Source organism: Chionomys nivalis, chromosome 9, assembly GCF_950005125.1.
Source record: "Chionomys nivalis chromosome 9, mChiNiv1.1, whole genome shotgun sequence".
Lineage (NCBI taxonomy): Eukaryota > Metazoa > Chordata > Mammalia > Rodentia > Cricetidae > Chionomys > Chionomys nivalis.
In genome coordinates, this window is record NC_080094.1 from 20915161 (window position 1) to 20936180 (window position 21020).

General features: G+C 42.4%; 1 protein-coding gene across 1 annotated transcript in view; it reads left to right on the forward strand.

The window, feature by feature from the left end:
- The window catches only part of Rbl1 (RB transcriptional corepressor like 1), a 65480-nt gene that overhangs the window by 34495 nt on the left and 9965 nt on the right, over nucleotides 1-21020 (forward strand). The window contains exons 16-20 of the mRNA XM_057780811.1: nucleotides 1405-1616; nucleotides 10964-11140; nucleotides 12963-13034; nucleotides 13839-13917; nucleotides 17873-18021. Of these exons, the coding sequence (XP_057636794.1) occupies nucleotides 1405-1616; nucleotides 10964-11140; nucleotides 12963-13034; nucleotides 13839-13917; nucleotides 17873-18021 (689 nt within the window). The remainder of the gene's footprint in view (nucleotides 1-1404; nucleotides 1617-10963; nucleotides 11141-12962; nucleotides 13035-13838; nucleotides 13918-17872; nucleotides 18022-21020) is intronic.

A 21020-nucleotide genomic window follows, 5' to 3' on the forward strand; every position in this document is an offset into this window, starting at 1 on the left:
TTGGGTCCTCTGCGGGAGCAGCAAGTGTTCTTATTGAGCCATCTCTTCAGCCCCAGTATTTTATTCTTAAACCAAAATTCTTTTGTTTTCCTTTAACTGACCCTGTATTTTAGGGCAGTTTAAAATTCACTGCAGAATTGAGAGGAAGGAGAGATTTCTCATGCATTTCCTGTCATCATCCCTGCTCTCTCCCACAGCCTCTGAAAGCACCAACATCACATCAGGCCTGCATGGTTCTCAGAATCAGTGAGCCCTCATTGGTGCTTCACCACCCAAAGCCCAGAGCTTACATAAGATTCACCCTTGGTATTTTACATTCTGTGCATTTTGATAATGTGTAATGACATGTGTCTGCCTTCATAGTAGCACACACAATAGTCTTACTTCCTAAAAGTATTCAGTCTTCCGCCTCTTGTTTTGTTTTGAATCTATATACCATTTTTCAATTTTTCACATTTTATAAATTTATATCCCTTTTTGTTAGAATTTACTTTATTATCTGAGCTTTATAAATTAATGTACATGGGGAGATTTTTATTTTTAATTAAAGGCACCTTAAGTGCACAGAAGAGTAAAATTTAAATTTTTAAAAAATATTTATTTATTATGTATACAATATTCTGTCTGCGTGTATGCCTGCAGGCCAAAAGAGGGCGCCAGATCTCATTACAGATGGTTGTGAGCCATCATGTGGTTGCTGGGAATTGAATTCAGGACCTTTGGAAGGGCAGGCAATGTGTAACCACTGAGCCATCTCTCCAGCCCCCTAAAATTTAATTTTTAAAATATTAAAGTAGGACCAATAAGATGGCTCATCAACTGAAGGATCTATCCTACAAGTCTGACAACCCAAGTTCAGTCCCCAGAACCCACATGGTAGGAGGAGAGAGTGACTGCTACAGATTGTCCTGACACATGTCACACTCCTCCCCACAACAAAATAAATAATTGATGGTTTTAAAAGTTTTCATTGTTATATAAAAACATCACAGGCACATATAAACTAAAGGACAAGGATTTTTTGGTTGTCTTGTCTGTCTGTTTTTGAGACAGGGCCTCTGTACTCACCGTGTAGCCTGGGCTAGCCTCAAGTTCCCAGTAATCCTCCTGCCTTAGACTTGCAAGTATAGAGATTAGAGGCATAAGATATTAACTCTCCTACTCAAATTTGTTTCTTTAAGTAAAATTAAGCATAAAAGTAGCAAAATGAAACATGATCTTGTTTCAGAAAGAGAAAAACCAAACTTCATTTCCAACATGTAGTTACTATGTTACAGCTGCCTTCTTTTCTAACATATCCCTGTACCTTTTTATACACAGACATACATATGTATATATAAAGTGACAGCTTACTACTGGGAACAGCTTGTATCTCAAACTGAGAACTCTTGCTTGTGCATTCAGGTGTTGCCAATGATGCTGGAGAGATCACACTGGTTCCTATTTCCATGAATACAACTCAGGAGTCCAAAGCTGAGAGCCCTATATCACTAACTGCCCAGTCATTAATTGGTGCTTCTCCAAAACAGACCCATCTGACTAAAGTCCAAGACGCTCATCTGACTGGAATAAGCAAACCAAAGAGAACTGGATCCTTAGCACTATTTTATAGAAAGGTATGTGTTCATATAGCCTCTGAGAAGAGTTAACTTTACTTAAGAAAAATTGAATACAGAGCAGTGTTGGCCTCTCTTTTAACTCCATACATATACACACACACACACACACACACAGATACATACATACGCTGAAAGACCCCCGGTAGGGACCTTCCCTCAGGTGGAGACCCCGGACCCACAGACCAGGCCGAGACCACGAGTCGGATGCAAACTGCAAGAGGTTTATTAAGTAGACACAGGTACCTGCGGGCGGCAAAGTCTTTCGGAGGACTTGCGCGCCTGCAGACTGGGAGAAGGACTTTTTATAGGAAAGAGGGCAGCAAAAAGCAATTTACAGAAGCAGAAGCGTGGTTATCAGAATGAGGCGGGGGGCGGGGGGCATGAATGGTTTTCCTCTCAGCAAACATCCTGCTCTTATCTTATAGGTATCCTACTTTGAAGTCATCCTGCTTTGTTGTCCTTTGGAGTCATCCTGCTTTGTAGATGTCCTATCTTATAGATATCCTGTTTTCCTCTCACGAGAGCAGGCTAGCTGCTGATCCTGAGAATCTTTCAAGCAAACAGGACGTTCTCCCGGGGAGCCTGCTAGCTGCGGGTTCTGAGGAGGGGGTCTATAGGATCTTTCATTCCCCCATTTTCTTTTATCATAGAGTTAAATCTTTTACTCTAAGCAGTTATGGAACCTCGGTTTCCTGTTGTTGTACCATATGATACTGATGGGTCAGCACTAGGGCCTGAATAACTGACAGCCTGTCTTTCATAAACCGGACCAAGCAGTTTAAGATGCAGGGCCCAAACAGGAGTATCAGAAGGAGGATAATCAATCAAGGGACCCATCAGAGGAGACAATAGAGTCGTAAACCAGGGAGACTTATTAAACCACCCTTCAAACCATCCCTGTTGTGATTCGAGCAGCTTTTGTGTCTGTCTTTACCTCTCTCTAAGCTTTGTCATAGTGTGGTTCGCATAGAAACAACATTCCTCTTTGAGTGCTGCGCATAACCCTCCCTCTTGTAAAAACAACATGTCTAGCCCTCTCCTGTTTTGTAGGGCTACCTCTGAGAGGGGGGGTTAATGACTCTTAAAGTGCGCTAACCGATTCTTCCAGCGCCTTGATCTCAGTATGCATGGCTGCCTGAAGTTGTCTAAATTGGCTGGTCTCCGTAATCTAAGACTAAGGGGTTGCATCTACCTCCTGGGGTGGCGTCCTGGACATTGGTAGCGGTAGTGATATCATAGCAGGGGCCACAAGCTTTTCCCCCACAAGTCCAGGGTCCCCTTCCTGAGTACCCAGGCGTGGTTCCTCTTCTGAGCATGATTAGATCCCAGGTGGAGGAGGGTTTCCAGTAAGCCTCCCCCATCGTTTCGCAACCCCATTGGGCACAGTAACTGTCCCTCGGCCCTCCACGTCCCTTTTGTGTGTTTTGTCCTGGACAAACATAGAAGTCTTTGTTCCTGGTCCCATGTCGCTCCCCCCCCCCCCCCAGTGATGGCAGCCATATCCCGGGAATGTCGCCATCCCCAGTCTTAGTAGGGCCCATATAACGATCCAAGGGCCCCACAGGTAAGCCTTATCTTTAAGGGGTTTTGAGTGCGTTGGGCTCTCCATGCTGGGGTTGCGGCAGGCTCCAGATTCAGCTGTATGGGCGGCCTTAACCTGTGAGCCGTGGATCCAGGCTGCAATGCTGTCAACCTTTAGTGCCGTTGGGGGTCAGAAGGACAGTGTAAGGGCCTTTCCACTGAGGTTCCAAGTTTTTGGTCTGGTGTCTGCGGACCCAAACAGTATTTCCTATCTGGAAGGGATGCGGTTCCACTGGCTGGTTCAGTTGGTCTCGGTAAGCAGCGGCGAGTGGCCTCCAAACCTCTCTCTGCACAATCTGTAGACACCTGTAAATGAGCCTCCAGAGAAGGACTGTTAGCAAAATCGGCAATGTTTGAATTAAAGAAATTTATAAATGGGGAGGAGCCCCATATAGGATTTCAAAAGGAGTCAGTCCATGAGGCCCCAGGGTGTTGTGGGCCCTGTACAGGGCCAGTGGTAAGAGGAGCACCCAGTCTCTAGTGCCAGTTGCAAGCGTTAATTTGGATAAGGTCTCCTTAATTGTTCTATTCATGCATTCTACCTGTCCTGAACTTTGGGGTCTATACGCACAATGTAATTTCCATTCGACCCCTAGGAGTTTGGCCACCTACTGACTTACCTGGGAGACGAAGGCGGGCCCATTATCGGTGCCAAGACTTGAGGCATTCCGTACCTGGGAAATATTTCTTCCAAGAGCTTTTTGGTCACCACCTTTGAGGTTTCGTTTTTGGTGGGAAAGGCTTCTATCCATCCTGAAAAAGTGTCTATGAACACCAAGAGGTATCTGTACCCCTAGAGACCTGGCTTAACCTCCGTAAAGTCGATCTCCCAATGTACTCCGGGACGATGTCTCCGTGCCCGAACTCCTGGACCAAGCTTGGTTCTGCCTGCATTTACCTGAGCGCAGGCTTGGCATTCATCAGTCACTTTTTGCAGGGCTCTGTCCCTGTTCAGGAGGTATTGGCCTGACTCCTGTCTGTCCGACAAGGTTTTCATCTTCTTTGGCCCCAAATGAGTCAATTTATGCAAGTAGTCTATTATTTTATAAGTATGTTTTGTTGGCATACCAATCTTTTCCTTGAAAACCCAATGTTGCTTTTCGGGGTCATATGTGGCCCCCATTTTCTTTAGGAGATCAATGTCCTCTTTACTATAGGGTAGCGAACTGGAGGCTTGGGCCTCTTCCGGGTTCGTCAAGGGGAGAGCTTGGGAGGTCTTGGTTGATTTTATAGCAATCTCTCAAGCAGCGTTATCTGCCAGCCTATTTCCCTTTTTCCTCAGGGCTATGGCCTTTTTGATGCCCAGGGCAGTGCATAATACTTAATTTTGGGGGCAAAAATAAGGCTTTCAGGAGTGCCAGTATCTCAAGTTTGTTTTTAATTTCCTTTCCTTCTGAGGTCAGCAGCCCTCGTCTTCAATAAATTTCCCCATGTATGTGAGCCGTGGTGAATGCATATCGGCTATCCGTATAAACATTCAGTCTCTTACCTTCTGCCATCCGGAGTGCCTAGGTCAGAGCGATGAGTTCAGCCCTCTGGGCGGAGGTGCCTGCTGGTAAGGCTTCTGCCCAAACTACCTCAGTCTCTGTTGTCATTGCTGCCCCCGCCTTTCGTTTCCCATTTGCCAGGAAACTGCTGCCATCCGTATACCAAGTATAGTCAGCATCTCGGAGGGGTTGATTCGTCAGGTCCGGTCTGGTCCCGTGTGTTTCTGCGAGGATCTGGAGGCAGTCGTGGTGTTCCGGGTCCTCAGGCAGGGGGAGCAAGGTCGCGGGATTAAGAGCGACCACAGGTCCGAATTGCACCCGGTCCGCATTCAGGAGCAGGGCTTGGTAGTAAGTCATGCTGGCATTGGAGAGCCAGCGGTCTGGAGGCTGCTTGACCAAGGCTTCGACTGCATGGGGTGCCAGGATAGTCAGTGGCTGGCCCAGGGTTAGTTTACCCGCGTCTTTAGTGAGGACTGCAATAGCTGCTACCATTCGCAGACAGGACGGCCACCCTGAAGAAACTGGGTTGAGTTTCTTTGAGAGATAAGCTACAGGACGCCTCCAAGGGCCCAGTTTTTGAGTTAGGACCCCTTTGACGTAACCCTGTCTCTCATCCACGAACAAGTCAAAGGGTTTGGTGATGTCAGGGAGGCCTAAAGCAGGGGAGGCTGGTAAGGCTTTCTTAATGTTTTTGAAAGCCCTCTGCTGTTCCTCTCCCCAATCAAACATTGTCCCTTGTTTAGTTAGAGGATACAAGGGTGCAGCCATCTCGGCAAACCCTGGGATCCAGAGGCGGCAGAATCCCGCTGTTCCCAGAAACTCTCGCAGCTGGCGGGGGTTCCGGGGGGCAGGGATGTTAGTGATAGTCTGTTTGCTCACCTCGGTCAGCCATCTCTGTCCATCTTTTAATTGATAACCTAGGTAAATGACTTGCTTCTGGCACATCTGAGCCTTCCTGGCTGATACCCGATATCCTAATTGTCCCAATGTCTGTAGGAGGGACTTTGTGCCCTCCTGACATTCTTTCTCTGAAGCGGCGCCAGAAGGAGGTCATCAACGTATTGGAGCAATGTCAGGGTGGGGTACTGGACCCGAAAGTCGCCAGGTCCCGGTGCAGAGCCTCATCAAAGAGGGTCGGGCTGTTCTTGAATCCCTGGGGGAGCCTAGTCCAGGTCAATTGACCCAAAAGACCAAGATCTGGGTCCTTCCATTCAAAGGCAAAAAGGGGCTGGCTCTCCGGATGCAGCCGCAAGCAGAAGAAGGCATCCTTTAAGTCTAATATGGTATACCAAACGTGGGATGGTGGCAGAGTGCTCAATAAGTTATAGGGGTTGGGGACCATGGGGTGCATGTCCTTCACCCTTTTGTTGACCTCCCTCAAATCCTGCACTGGCCGGTAGCCCCCAGTCCCTGGTTTCTTTACTGGTAAAAGGGGGGGTATTCCATGGTGACCGGCAGGGGATGAGAATGCCCTGGTCCAAGAGCCTCTTTTTTTGCAATAAGCACATTGGTCCCTGTCCATTTTGGCCCCCTTCCTTTCTCCCAGCCTACCTCCCTCTCTTTCTTGTCCTTGAACTACAGTGGCCAGCAGCCTGCTTAATTCTTTATTCTGTTTCATGTCTCTTTCCTCATTTATTGGTTGCTCCTCTGAATATACTTGTAAATTCTCCTTTCCTTCTCTCTTTCTTTGCCTCTTCAGCAGATCCTGTATTGTATACCCCTGCAGACCTTCCAGCCTCTGTAATTTACTTCTGATATCCGGACTGGACTGCCAAATAAAGGATATTGAAACACTAATGGCCTGCCCCGGTTCCCCGGGTCATAGGGAGTATACATTCTGTATGCTTCCTTAAACCTCTCTAAAAAGGCAGAGGGAGCTTTCTCATTCCCTTGTATCACTTGCTTTACCTGAGCCACATTAGTGGGGCGGCATGCTGCCCCTCGGAGACCCGCTATAAGCAGCTGGCGATAGAGGCGTAGGTGTCCCTTACCTGCAGCTGTGGTGAAGTCCCAATCAGGTCGCGTCAGAGGGAAGGCCTCGTCAATTTCGTTAGGCAAAAGGGTTGGGTGACCGTTGTCGCCTGGAACGTTTCTCTGAGCCTCCAAAAAGACTCTTTGCTCTTCCTCTGAGGTCAGCAAGGCTTGCAAGAGTTGCTGGCAATCATCCCAGGTGGGCTGGTGGGTGACTAAAATAGACTCGATTAGATTAGTCAGCGCCACTGGGTTTTTGGAAAAGGAAGGGTTATGCTGTTTCCAGTTATAGAGATCAGAAGCTGAGAATGGCCAGTACTGTTGCTGCCCATTCGGACCCTCTCGGAGGGGAAGGGCGTGGGAGGTGGAATCAGGCGGCGGCTCACGTCTGTCCCTCTGTTGGCCAGCCATAGGTGAGAGGGCCGGGGATTCTTGTGGGGGCCCCTCGGCCATCGCCGCTTCAGGTCCCTCTGGGCTATCTGATCCTGCATATGGAGGAGGCTCAACATTTTACAGGGTGTGTCAAACTTTTCCAACTTCTATAAGCAGTTACAAATATCATCAGGTCAATTCCAGTAAGAGTACAAAGACAGACATTGTTGTTACTAAATACCATCAGTTCCAGTCTCTGAGAAACAGTTAAAACCCCAATTTTCCCCCCTTCTTAAGTGAAGAGGGGTTGTTAACGATTGTCCCATGGTACCAGATTTAGACTCGAGCACAAACAGATATACAAAAACAAAGAACATATTTAAACACAAAAATCCAACAATCAGACACAAACAATATGGACGCTCAGCACGGCTTTGGCGCAAAACCGAAAGCAAAACTTCAGACGGAGACTGTGAAAAATCAGGCTCCGGCCACCTTTGGAATGTGGCCCGTCAGATGAGCACCGAAAAGGCTCCAGATTCAGACCCAAGTCAGCAAAGCAAGACTTTGGGATACAGATTGAGCTCCGGAAAAAGCTGCCACCTAATTCAGGGCTCCAGACACCCTTGGAACGTCTTCCAGGGCTGCGGGGTGGAAGTCCGAGCTCGTCAGCTCCTTCCTGGGCCCGCCAGATACAGAGCACCCAGATCTGAGTGTACAGAGTTAACAAAGCACAGAAACGACGCAGACACAGACTAACAAATCGGTGCTGGCCAGCTTACCTCCCGATGGTGGGTCGGTGGTCCCTGGGTGGGGGCCTTCAATTCCCGGCCAATGCACCAAATGAAAGACCCCCGGTAGGGACCTTCCCTCAGGTGGAGACCCCGGACCCACAGACCAGGCCGAGACCACGAGTCGGATGCAAACTGCAAGAGGTTTATTAAGTAGACACAGGTACCTGCGGGCGGCAAAGTCTTTCGGAGGACTTGCGCGCCTGCAGACTGGGAGAAGGACTTTTTATAGGAAAGAGGGCAGCAAAAAGCAATTTACAGAAGCAGAAGCGTGGTTATCAGAATGAGGCGGGGGGGGGGGGCATGAATGGTTTTCCTCTCAGCAAACATCCTGCTCTTATCTTATAGGTATCCTACTTTGAAGTCATCCTGCTTTGTTGTCCTTTGGAGTCATCCTGCTTTGTAGATGTCCTATCTTATAGATATCCTGTTTTCCTCTCACGAGAGCAGGCTAGCTGCTGATCCTGAGAATCTTTCAAGCAAACAGGACGTTCTCCCGGGGAGCCTGCTAGCTGCGGGTTCTGAGGAGGGGGTCTATAGGATCTTTCAACGCATAGCCTAGAATTTGTTGCTTTAATTTTTAGGTATACAGTTTGGTGTTAGATACACTCACATTATACAACCTTTGCCACCATCCATCTCTAGAACTTTTCTTCTTCCCTGTCTGAAACTCTTTACTCATCAAAGAGGAAACCACCATTTCTTCCTGCTCTTGGGCACTCACCATTCTGTTTTTTGTCTCTGAATCTGACTACCTGTTTGAAAGGTGTCCTATTTAGTGAAGTTACACAATGGGTTGACTTTGTTGATTAGCTTATTCTGAGCACACCTTCAGCACTCATCTGTGTGATAGCATATGTGGGAATTTCTGTTTTTAAACTGAATGAATAACAACAGTTCTGTGTATATATTGCCACAGTTTATCTACTCATTTGTTGGTGGATGTTTGGGTTGTTACTGTTTTTTGGTAGTATGAGTAGTGCTTCTATCAACATTGGCATTGAGTCTCTGCTTTCAGTTCAAGTCTATTCCTAGAAGTGGGATAGTAATTCAGTATTTAATGTGTCAGGAGCCGTGGGCCAGAGGACAACCTTGGCCTGTATGCCATTCACGTTTTTTGTTTTGTTTTGTTTTGTTTTTTTGTTTTTTTTGTTTTTTTGTTTTTTTTTTTTTGAGAGCCTCTCACTGATCTGGAATTCCCAGGTAAGCTAGGCTGGCTGGTAAGCAAGTCTCAGGGATTCCCACTGTCTCCACCTCCTAACACTGGAATTACAAATGCTTACCACCATACTTCGTTTTTTTGTTTTCTTGTTTTAAGTTAGTCTGGGAACTGAACCCAAATTCTCATGCTAGTACTGCAAGCACGTTAGTGACTTGAACTACTGTATGACCTAGCCCTCAATATTTATTTGTTTAGACAACTGCCATTCTGTTTTCTGCAATGACTACACCACTTTACAGTCTTAGTACCGGTGTACGTGGTCTCTTTATGAACAGGTTTTTTTTTTTTTTTTTTTTTTCGGTGGTGAGAAATACATCACCTTTATTGAAAGTGCAATGAAACATGTTACAGGCTTAAAAGAAAGGAGAAACTAAGACACCGCCCCTTAAGCCCAGGAACAGGAACAAGAAAAGGTCTCTTTTTAGATATTGTAGTGAAAGAACTTGGTTCATCTTCTTGCTGTTTTACTTTCTCAGTGGTGTCACTGGACTTAACCTCCAGTTTTCATGAAGATCTGCATGGTCAGTGATAGAAACATCAGTCCTCAAAGAAGAGAAGCAGTGGAACTCACCATTTCCTTTTTATAAATAAGAGACATGATTGTTAAGTAATAATTCATCATCGTTTGGATGTTCATTTCCTTTCTGTGGACTGGGGCGCTGAGTATTGAACCAGGGCATTGTATATTCATTTTTATTTTACATTTAAATTGTTTTTATGTATATAGGTGTTTTGCCTGCGTGTATATCTGTGTATTATACTTGTGCAGTGCCCCCAGAGGCCAGAAAAGGGATCAGATCCTTTGTTAATGGAGTTATGGCCCTGGTTGTTATTGGCTGCCATGTGTCTGCTGGGATTTGAACTCCAGTCCTTTGGAAGAGCAGTCAGTGCTCTTAACCACTGATCCATCTCTGGCTTGGATTTTGGAATCTCTCTGCTTACTAATATTAAGTAACTTGTTGTCATTCTATATATCTTTGCATAAATGTCTGTTCAGGTCCTTTGTCTACCTTTCATTGGATTTTTATGATTATTACAGGAGTCCTTTCTGGATGTTTTTTATCAGATTCATGATTTTTCAGGTATTTTTTTCCTCAACAGGGGTTGTTTTTCTTTGATTATATTCTTTGATGCATAAGAATTCTTAATTTTGACAAGTTTTTTTCTTTTGAATATATATATGTGCATATGCATGTGTGGATATGCATGGAAGCCAGAGGTTAATGTTGAATGTCTTCCTCAATCACTCTCTACCTTATTTTAAAAATGTTTATTTAGGGGATGGAGAAATGGCTCAGTAGTTAAGAGAACTGGCTGCTTTACCAGAAGACCCAGGTTCAATTCCCACCACCCAGGTACTGGCTCACAATAGTCTAACTACAATCACAGATCTCTGACACTCTTTTGTGGCCTCCTCAGGCACCAGGCACACTAAACCATGGAGCCATCTCTCTGACCCCCGGAGACTTGTTTTTGTTTTTTGTTTGTTTGTTTGTTTTGTTTTGTTTTTAGTAGTTTTGCTTCCTGAGTCATTTTCAGGCTTAGGAAAGTTCAGATCTTTACTACCTGGCATATTAAACCTTCCAGCAATTTTACTTCAACCCAAAGAGAACACACAGGGGCCCTGAACACTTGAAAAAGTTTGAAGTCATAATAATTATGATGCAGGTAAACCATGTCTTTACTTTTTGTTACTTTACATGGTGGCATTTAGAGTAATAGGCATGATCTTTTTTGAGAATTTTGCTTTTGTCTATACTCTTTTCAGCAGCGAACTAATGCTATAAAACAGGAAATTTAGATGATTTGGTAATTAACAGTCTGCCTGTTTTTTAATGACCTATAAGCCCATATTCATGGTAAGATATAAAAACTTGAGAAATGATTTGTTTTATAATAATGTGTTTTCTTCTATCTTAGGTCTATCATTTGGCAAGTGTGCGCTTACGTGATTTATGTTTAAAACTTGATGTTTCTAATGAGTTACGAAGGAAGATCTGGACATGTTTTGAATTCACTTTAGTTCACTGCCCTGATTTAATGAAAGACCGGCATTTGGATCAGCTCCTTCTGTGTGCCTTTTACATCATGGCGAAAGTATGTATAGAATAGGAGAAGGTCTTTGCCCTAGTTGTTAACTTGAAGCATCTATAAAAAGTTGTTGAACTTGATCCTTAGTTTTCCTTTTGTGCTACAAGCAATATTGATTACCATAATTAAATAATATCAAACTATTACATTGTCTGGACTGTCTTATAAGTTTAATAATAATCACTTTTTCCACTTGATAAGACTACAGTTTGCTTTGGACCAGTGAGATGACGCAGTGGGTAAAGGTGCTTGCCACATAAGCCTGATAGCCTGAATTTGATTTCTGGTACCCACAATGGAAGGGAAGAAAGGGAAAACTGACTTCTGAACATTGCTCTCTGATCTTTGCACATGTGTCATATGTGCTCCTGAGTTCACATACACACCATCATTATCATAAATGAAATTCTAAGATTTTAAAAAAGAATACACTGGTTTAAAGAAATTGGAAACTGTGACTAGCACATTTCCCGCTCTGCCTGTGACATCTCTGATATAAGACTTAAAAGGAAAGTGAGCATTACATTTAGATGAGTAAGGCCCAGAACTGAAAGTCATTTGGCTAAAATTACCCAGTAAGTGGCAACACAGGTCCTCTTCATTCATGATTTGGTGTAGGATGCCTCTGTTCTATATTGCCTTTCTTCGATTTATATCATGTGGCTTTGCAAATAGTTTTTGCTTTTAGTTGCTACACTATGTTTTAGGTCACAAAATAACGTATCTTGCTTGTTTCTTAAGAGTTGGACATATATGAGAAATATTTATTCATAACTTCTATTTTGACAATATATTGGCCAAATTAGCAATTTTATTCAATGTATATAATTTTAAGACTAGATTTTTAAGAGTTTGAGGCAAAGGGTATGTTTCCAAACTCTTGTGACCTTCCTGTCTAATACCTCTTTAAAATTGATATATAGGAGCTGGAAAAATGTCTCAGTGGGTATGAGTATTGCTTGCTCTTCAGAATAACCTGGATTCAATTTTCAGCACCCACATGACTGTTTACAACCTCCTGTAACTCTAGTTCTAGGGGATCTCATGTCTTCTTCTGGCTTCCTTGGTCCCCAGATGTGCATTTGGAACATAGACATTCACGTAGACAAAACACTCATACATATAAAATTTAAAAAAATCTCTGTACAGAGTGTTGATAAATGCCTTTAACTAAAATCATTTGTGTTTTTCCAGAAATCTGTCAGAATTGAGGCTTTTCCACTTCTAAGTCATCATTATAGAAAATGGTTCAGTGCTAATGGACAGTGAGTGAATTAGGGAAGGATTAATTGAAGCCGATGTTGTGATAACAGATAACAGAATGGATTCCTCTTTGGGTCACTGATCTGTTTCCTTTCCTTAGACCTTCTGTTACTTCTGAGTATTAGAACCCCTTGCAAACTGTCTTAAAACCTTCAAATCTAATTCCACAATAACTATGCAGTTCTCTCATTTCTGTCCCGATAGTAGGAGGTTAATTCCTTCTAAAAAAGTACTTAAAAGTAATAAAGCCAGAAACTGCAGGGGGTTTAGCAGGTCTGTGTTTTCTTCTGCTGTTTTTTGTAAAAATTCATTTTCAATATAGTTCTATCATACTAGTTCTAGTGCTTTTTGATTAATGAAACTGTTAACTGTGTCCCCACGGGCCACAAACCCTGAACTTTAAAGATAGCAAAAATCATAAATGTATGCGGTTTTTAGTCATGGATTGGCCTGGGATTAATGGCTTTCTGCAAGACTGCTCTCAATAACAAGCTATAATTGAAGTTTTTGTTCAGAGCCATTTTTTCTTTCAATAGCAATTGATATTTGTAATTTTTCCCCCTAGGTAACAAAAGAAGAAAGAACTTTTCAAGAAATAATGAAAAGTTATAGGAATCAGCCCCAAGCTAATAGTCACGTGAGTTACATTATTTTTACTACTGTCCAAAAATAGATTTTTGTGCCATTTTCTTGCTGACAAGTCATAAGAAGTAGTTGCGTGATAGTTTTACTATAGTTTGGATATTCTGGTTAGTAATTGCAAGAAATACTTTTGTTAAAGGACCGTGTAAATAGAAGCCAGGAAATCTGACTCTGATTCATCCATATCATGCATATATTCTCACAAATTCTGGGGTAACTACTGTTCATTTTAGGAGGAGACATTTTTCACTATAAACCTAGCAAAAGATTGGTATATATCTTTTATTATATATAATAATAATATTTCATTATTTGTTTGTTGGATTTTATTTTGGTTTGGTTTTTGAGACAGTCTCATTACGTAGCTCTAGCTGGCCAGGAACTAACTATATGGACCAGGTTGGACTCAAATTTACCAAGATCCGCCTGCCTTTGCCTCCTGAGTGCTGGGATTAAAGGTGTGCATCACCACACTTGACTAGTAATAATCTGTTTTCCTTCCTTCCTTCCTTCCTTGTCTGTTTGTTTGTTTTGTTATTTCAAGACAGGGTTTCTCTGTGTAGCCTTGGCTGTCCTGAAACTTGCTCTGTAGACCAGGCTTCCCTTGAACCCATAGAGATCAGCCTACCTCTGCCTCCCAAGTGCTGGGATTAAAGGCATGCACCACCACTGCCCGGCCAATTTTAACTCCTGATGATAACCCATCTGAGAATTATTTAACTGACTTTATTTTACTATTGTTTGGATTTTAAATTGTATCTCTTTGTGACTGAATGATCCTTCCCCCTCTGGCTTGTAGGTGTATAGGAGTGTTCTCTTGAAAAGTATTCCAAGAGAAGTTGTGGCATACAGTGGTGATTGTGAAATGACAGATGGTGGTAAGCTATCCAACTTAATATGTTATACCTAATAAATCTTGGACTGCAATATAGTAGGTATCATATGTGGACTCAAAATGTAGGAGAAGTGAGCAATGCTCTCTCACTATTTTTAAAGATTTGTTTATTTGTGTATGTGTCAGAGAGAGAGGGAGAGAGAGAGACTGACTGACTGACTGACTGACTGACTGACTGACTGACTGACTGACTGACTGATTGTAGGTGCCTGTGGAGGCCAGAAGAGGGTGTTGGGATTCCCTAAAATGGTGTTACAGGCATTTGTAATCTGTCTAATATGGATGCTGGGAACCAAACTGTGTCTTCTGCAAGAGCAGTACATGCTTTTCACTGGTCTATCTCTCCAACCCCCACATCCCGCTTATTTTCTCATTTCTGGAGATTAAACCCAAAGTCTTAAGCATGTTAGGCAAGCACTCTGCCATTGCACTGCACTCTCAGATCTAAAGACAATTTTTTAAATTGCACAACACTGTATCACTGTAGTGTTGGGTTGGTTAGTGTTGATTGTCAACTCGACAAGATCTGGAATCACCTAGTAAGCCTCCAGGCATGATTATGAGGGATTGTCATAAGGAGATTCATTGAAGTGGGCAAAGAAAAGCAGCAGCACTGTTTCCTGAGGTGGGGTCCTAAACTGCATGAGAAGCTAGCTGAGTGTGTGCACCCATCATTCTCTGTATCTGATTGTGGGTGCAGCGTGACCTGCTGCCTGAACTTCCTGTCGTGATGGCCTTATAACCTTGACCATGTGGAAAAACAAAGCCATTCTCCTTAAGTGCTTTCAGAATATTGTCTCACAGCAGCAGGAGGGGTTAACAAAAACAGTGTACTAGGATTTAAACTTTGACGATCTCAGTCAACAGTCCTGTTGTGCTAAGTTTTTGTGGCAGCAACATACCTGAGAGAAACCATTTAAAAAAAGGAAAGAAAAAAAGACAAGATGGGTTCAGAGTTATTGTTCCATGGTCAACTGGCTTCATTATTTCTGGGTTGTCAGGAGGCAAATGTCATAGTGGGTAACAGCAGAAAGGAAATGAGAGGGCCTTGGGACTGACTATAACTAAAGGCCCACCTCCCAGGACTTTCCTTCTTTAACTAGGCTGTATCTCCTAAAATTGTCACTGCCTCCCAAAATAGTGCCACCTGCTGGGAGTCAAGGTTTTAACTGTGAGCCTATGGGAGACATTTCAGGTGTAAACCATTTAATAATCTTTCAGAATTTGACTATTCAAGATTTGTAGGCCACATTTACTTCTTTTTACTTAAGCATATTATTCCTGAGGTAGTGTGAAATAAACCAGGAGGAACAGCAAAAGCCCCTGGATTCCTTACCTATTTTGTGGACTTTGTTTGCTTTTGTTTTTTGAGACGAGTGCTAGCCCAGGCTGATCTCACTTTTTGTGGATCAAAGGATGCCCTTGCAATTCTGATTCTTCCATCTCCTGAGCACTGTGGCACCGTGCAGTTTATGGGATGTTGAGAATTGAATCCAGGACTTGGAATATGCTAGACAAACACTCCACCAACTGAGCTATAGCTGTACCCCAGAAATTACTTTTGAAAAAGCATACCCAGAGCCGGGCGATGGTGGCGCACACCTTTAATCCCAGCACTCGGGAGGCAGAGGCAGGCGGATCTCTGTGAGTTCGAGACCAGCCTGATCTACAGAGCTAGTTCCAGGACAGGCTCCAAAACCATAGAGAAACCCTGTCTCGAAAAACCAAAAAAAAAAAAGTTTCTGCGTTTATTTTCTGTTACTATAACAAGACACCTGAGACTGTATAGTTAAGAAAAAAACAGAAATTTATATCTGTTGAGGGATCATTTCTGGTAAAGGCCTTTTGTTGATGGGGAAGATTCTGCAAGAGTTTGAAGTTGTGCAGGGTACTATGTGGCAAAAGGAACATCTCTAACGGCAGAGCCAATAGGCAATTTGTTTATTTTATTCTATTTTAAGGAGTGTAATCTTGGGGTTTTTGTTTTGTCTTGTTTTAAACTTTTTAAAGTATGTATAGATGCTGCACATCTGTGTACCACTTGCATGTAGTGCCCTTGGAGGTCAGAAAAGGGCATCAGATCCCCTGGAACTGGGTGGACTGTGAGCCACCATGTGGGTGCTGGGAACTAAACCCAGGTCCTCTGCAAGAGCAAGAAGTGTTTTTAACCATTGAGCTATCTCTCTAGCCCCTGACTATTTGGTTTTAAAGTTTTTTTTTTTTTTTTAAATTTATATATGTGTACAAGTGCCCATGGAGGTCAGAAGAGCACTTTTACCAGAATGAGCAGGTCCTGACTTTAATCCTCAGCACTTTGCTAATGGGAGATGACATCCAAATTGGGTCTGAGACCCCTTTGGAGGTTCCCAGGGGCTGCATAGCCCTGAACTGTTTCAGTTTTCTGGTTTCCTAAGATGAAGGCATGTTTCAGCCTTGCTGAAAATAACTCATTTTGATAGGCTGAATTTCTTTTAATTGGCAGTGGATTCTTCACTATTGTAAAGAAACAGGCCAGGCATGGTGGCACACACCTTACTCCCAACACTTGGGAGGCAGAGGCCAGTGAATCTATGAGCTTGAGGCCAGTCTGGTCTGCAGAGCTGGTTCTAGAGCAGCCAGGGCTGTTACACAGAAAAACCCTGTTTGGGGGTAGTGGAGTGGGGAGACAAAGAGAAAGAAAGAGAGAAGGGGTGCGAGGGAGGGGTGATTCTTATACAAGTAGGCTGAAGGTTATATACTTGTCCCTAAACAATGAGTAAACTAAAGCTCTGCCTGAGGTCAGAATCTATTCCAGAGTGATACCAACAAACAGGAAACAATCAGGAAGGCACCTTGAGCAAACTTAGAGTTCCTGTTATGCAAGAGAAAACAAAAGCCCTCTAATGTGCTGGCCAGTTGTGGTAGCTCATGCCTAAATTCAACACTGTGGAAGCTGAGGTAGGAAGATAGCTGCAAGTTTGAGGTTATCTTCTACTAAGGAATAAGACTGTCTCAAAAACAAAAAAACCCTACTACTTACTTGCCTTGCATTTGCAAAAAAAGATAAACTCAAACAATTCATCTTTATTTTCTTTTATTTTTTGAGCCGGGATCTCACTAGTAGCCCTAACTGGCTGGAACTCTATGTGCTGCCATGAAAGGTGTGTGCTGCCATCTCTGGCCCATATGCCTTTTTTTTCTTTTTTTTTTTCTTTTTTTTTTTTTTCTTTTTTGTTTTGTTTTGTTTTTCGAGACAGGGTTTCTCTGTGGCTTTGGAGCCTGTCCTGGAACTAGCTCTGTAGACCAGGCTGGTCTCGAACTCACAGAGATCCGCCTGCCTCTGCCTCCCAAGTGCTGGGATTAAAGGCGTGCGCCACCACCGCCCGGCATATGCCTCTTTCTTAACCTATGAATTTATGCCTTGCCTTTTTAGAGTCATTTCACCTTCTTCAGACACCAGTATAAGCATCTATAGGCCTTCTTGTGCTCTGAAGTTCAGGGTTTCTTTTTTTACTGCCACACATTTGAAGAGTAGTTTAAGACCTGATCAGATCTGGCTCCCCTTTAATAAAGGCCAGCAGGGACACTGAGCTCAAAAACTGCTCTTGTGAACTGTGTTTTCTGAACTTCTACTAGAGAAAAGAGTGCACATTCAGACCACACAATTGCATTTTTCTACATTCTAATTGGATTTTTTATTAACAGAGTCTCATAGTATATCCCAGGCTAGCTTGGACTCTTGATTCTCTGACTTCAGCATTCCAATTGCTGGGATTACAGGCATGTGCCACTACACTCCCAGTTTGATTTGTAAAGTGTGCAGATAGATTTTTCTAAAACTATTAATTGCTTTTTACAAGGATTTGTATTTCTTTTTAATTTTATTATAAGGAATGTAATCCAAGTCACTAATATAATATTATAGCATACCTATCACAATGATAAATTCTTCTTAACAGACATAGAAGATGCCACAAAGACACCCAACTGTTCCAGTGAACCAGTGAAAGAGGAAAGAGGTGATCTTATCAAATTCTACAACACAATATATGTAGGAAGAGTGAAGTCATTTGCATTGAAGTATGACTTGTCCAATCAAGACCATATAGTAAGTTTTTAAAAATAATTTATTTATTTTATTGGCATTGGCATTTTGGCTGCATGTATGTCTGTAAGGTTGTCAGACCTTGGAGTTACAGACAGTAGTGAGTTGCCATGTGGATGCTGGAACTTGAACCCAGGTCCTCGGGAAGAGCCGTCAGTGTTCTTAACCACTGAGCAATCTCTCCAACCCCTGAACATAAATATTTTTGGTCTCTTCTTCAACCATGGCAGATAGTTTTGCCAGGTACAATAATTTATGTCATGGACTTTTAGAACTTTTGAGTGCATTTCTCCAGGCTCATCTGGCTTTCAAAGTTTCTGTTGAAAAGTTAGCTATTATTCTGATGTTTTTCTTTTATCTATTACTTGTATTTTTTTTTCTCTTTCAGCTTTCTGGTGTGTATATCTAATTAATCTTATCAATAAAAACCAGTAGTCAGATATCAGAGTAAAAATCTGAAAGATCAGAGAAGCAGAGGAGCAGCTGCTAGTTGCTTCCTACCTCTGCTGTTCCTCTGTCCAAAAAGGCCTTGATCCCCTCTCCGCTCCACCTTATTACCTCCTGTCTCCTCTCTATAGTCCTCTAGACCTCTGTGGTTAAATAGTGACTAGCTCTGCCCTCTGACTCCAAGCAAGCTTTATTTGTCAGAACACAAACAAAATATCACAAAACATTTTCCCCTTTTTGTCTAAATAAAAAGTGAAGGTTTTAACTAACATTGAAAAACTGTATACAATAACTATATACAGTTATATACATGGAATAATTACATTAATAATGTCTAGTCCATAGCATTTGACAAATTCAGAGAAAATACTCCAGTAGCTATCCTATCTTGGTGAGTCCAATGTGTTGTACCTAATTTACTTTCTATCCTAACTTGCATTACCAACCCAAAACTATCCTCTAATGTCTCTCAACCTTATACACTTTACACCTCTTTTGTGAGTTTCTTTTCTGAGTCTAGTAACAAGGAAAATTATAACTATGTAGTGAAGTACATAGTGATTAATAAAAACTCAGAGACAGATATTAGGGTTAAACTTGAAGACGAGAAAAGCAAAGCAGTCAACCGCTGGCTCTTAACTCAACCTGAAAATGGTGATCCTGCCTCCAGGAAACCTCAGAATGAGACAGACTGAGAACTCTCTCTTCCCGTCTTAAAATCTTCCCTAGTTCTGAGATTAAAGGCGTGCACCACTACCGCCTGGTTTCTATGGCAAGCTAGTGTGGCTTCTGGGATTAAAGATGTGTATCATTGTGGCTACTGGGATTAAAGGTATGTGTCATTGCTGCCTGGCCTGTAAGGTTGGCCAATGTGGCTGTTTTACTTTTCTGATCCTAAAGCAAGCTTTAACTAAAAAAATATGAATTAAATACCACTACACTTTCCTTTTTTATCTAAAATAAAAAAGGCTATAACTAATATGAGAAAAACTATATACAATAAGTACAGTAACTATACAGAGGCAATAAATACATCAACTATGTCTAGTCCATTTGCATTTGACAATTTCAGAGATAATATTCCATAGCTAAATCTTGTACCTAATTTACTTTCTATCATAACTTGCTTTCTATATCAGGTAAATAGGGAGAACTATAATTATCTAGGCTTCAGCTCCCTCAGAGACCCAAGAAGGAAATAATTTTAACTGAATAAGCAGAATGTGCAGGCAAGTGACTTCCAAAAAGTGTGAGTAGTGACAGAAGCAGCTGACTGCCTGGACTGTCACCCAGGGCTCCTCTGTAGCATTGGGGCATCCATCTTCGGTTTACAGTCCTAGAATATCCGACAGACTTTTCTGTGAAGCAGGATTTTTGAAGGACTTTCCTATCTTGTCTTGGCAAAGTTCAGCAGTCATTTTCTTTTGTGTCCTGCTTGTCCAGTTTGGACAGTTTACTGTCATCAGTCAAGGCAAGAGCAGTATCTTGCCCAGTGGTTAACTTTTGCTACAAACAAAGTCAACTCCATATAGAATTTCTTTGATGCCCATCATCTTCTCTGAAGTAGATTAGTACTACTAGGAGTAGACATGTCTCATTCTCATTTAAAAAAAAGAAAAAAGCCGGGCAGTGGTGGCGCACGCCTTTAATCCCAGTACTCGGGAGGCAGAGGCAGGTGGATCTTTGTGAGTTCGAGGCCAGCCTGGTCTACAAGAGCTAGTTCCAGGACAGGAACCAAAGCTATGGAGAAACCCTGTCTCAAAAAATCCAAAAAAAAAAAAAAAAGAACCTATGTTATTAAAACATTTTTTTTATTTTTTTTATTTATTATGTATATAGTGTTCTAGGCACCAGGTCTCATTATAGATGGGTGTGAGCCATCCTGTGGTTGCTGGAAATTGAACTCAGGACCTCCAGAACAGCAGTCAGTTCTCTTAACCTCTGAGCCATCCCTCCAGCCATATTAAAACATTTCTAATGCCATATTCTCTAGACCTCTAAAGTGTTTGAAGACCACCTGTCTAAAATATATCTCTGTTTGAGCTAGAAAATATATCTAACTTGACTATATGTTTGGTGACTAGTTACTAACCTGCATTTCTTTATTATCCTAAATAATTTGTAATAATAACTTTCAAGGACTAGAAATTTGCATTACATTGGTAAATGAGCTGTATAGGTACATTTGAACAAGAGTAGGAACGTACAGTATGATTCAATAATCTCCCCTTTTATCCTATTTCTCTATCTCCCCTTTTTCTTTTCTTTTCTTTTCTTTTTTTTTTTTTTTTGAGACAGGGTTTCTCTGTGTAACTTTGGAACCTATCCTGGAACTCGCTCTGTAGACCAGGCGGGCCTCGAGCTCAAAGAGATTCCCCCTGCCTTTGCTTCCTGAGTGCTGGGATTAAAGGCTTGCACCACCACCTCCCGCTTCCCCTTTTTCTTTTTAGAACAAGATCCCTGAATCTAATGTCCTTTGTTCAGCTTTTTTCCTGACCATGACCAATAGCAACTTATAATCAAACCCTCTAAATAATGACAAATGTCCATAACCC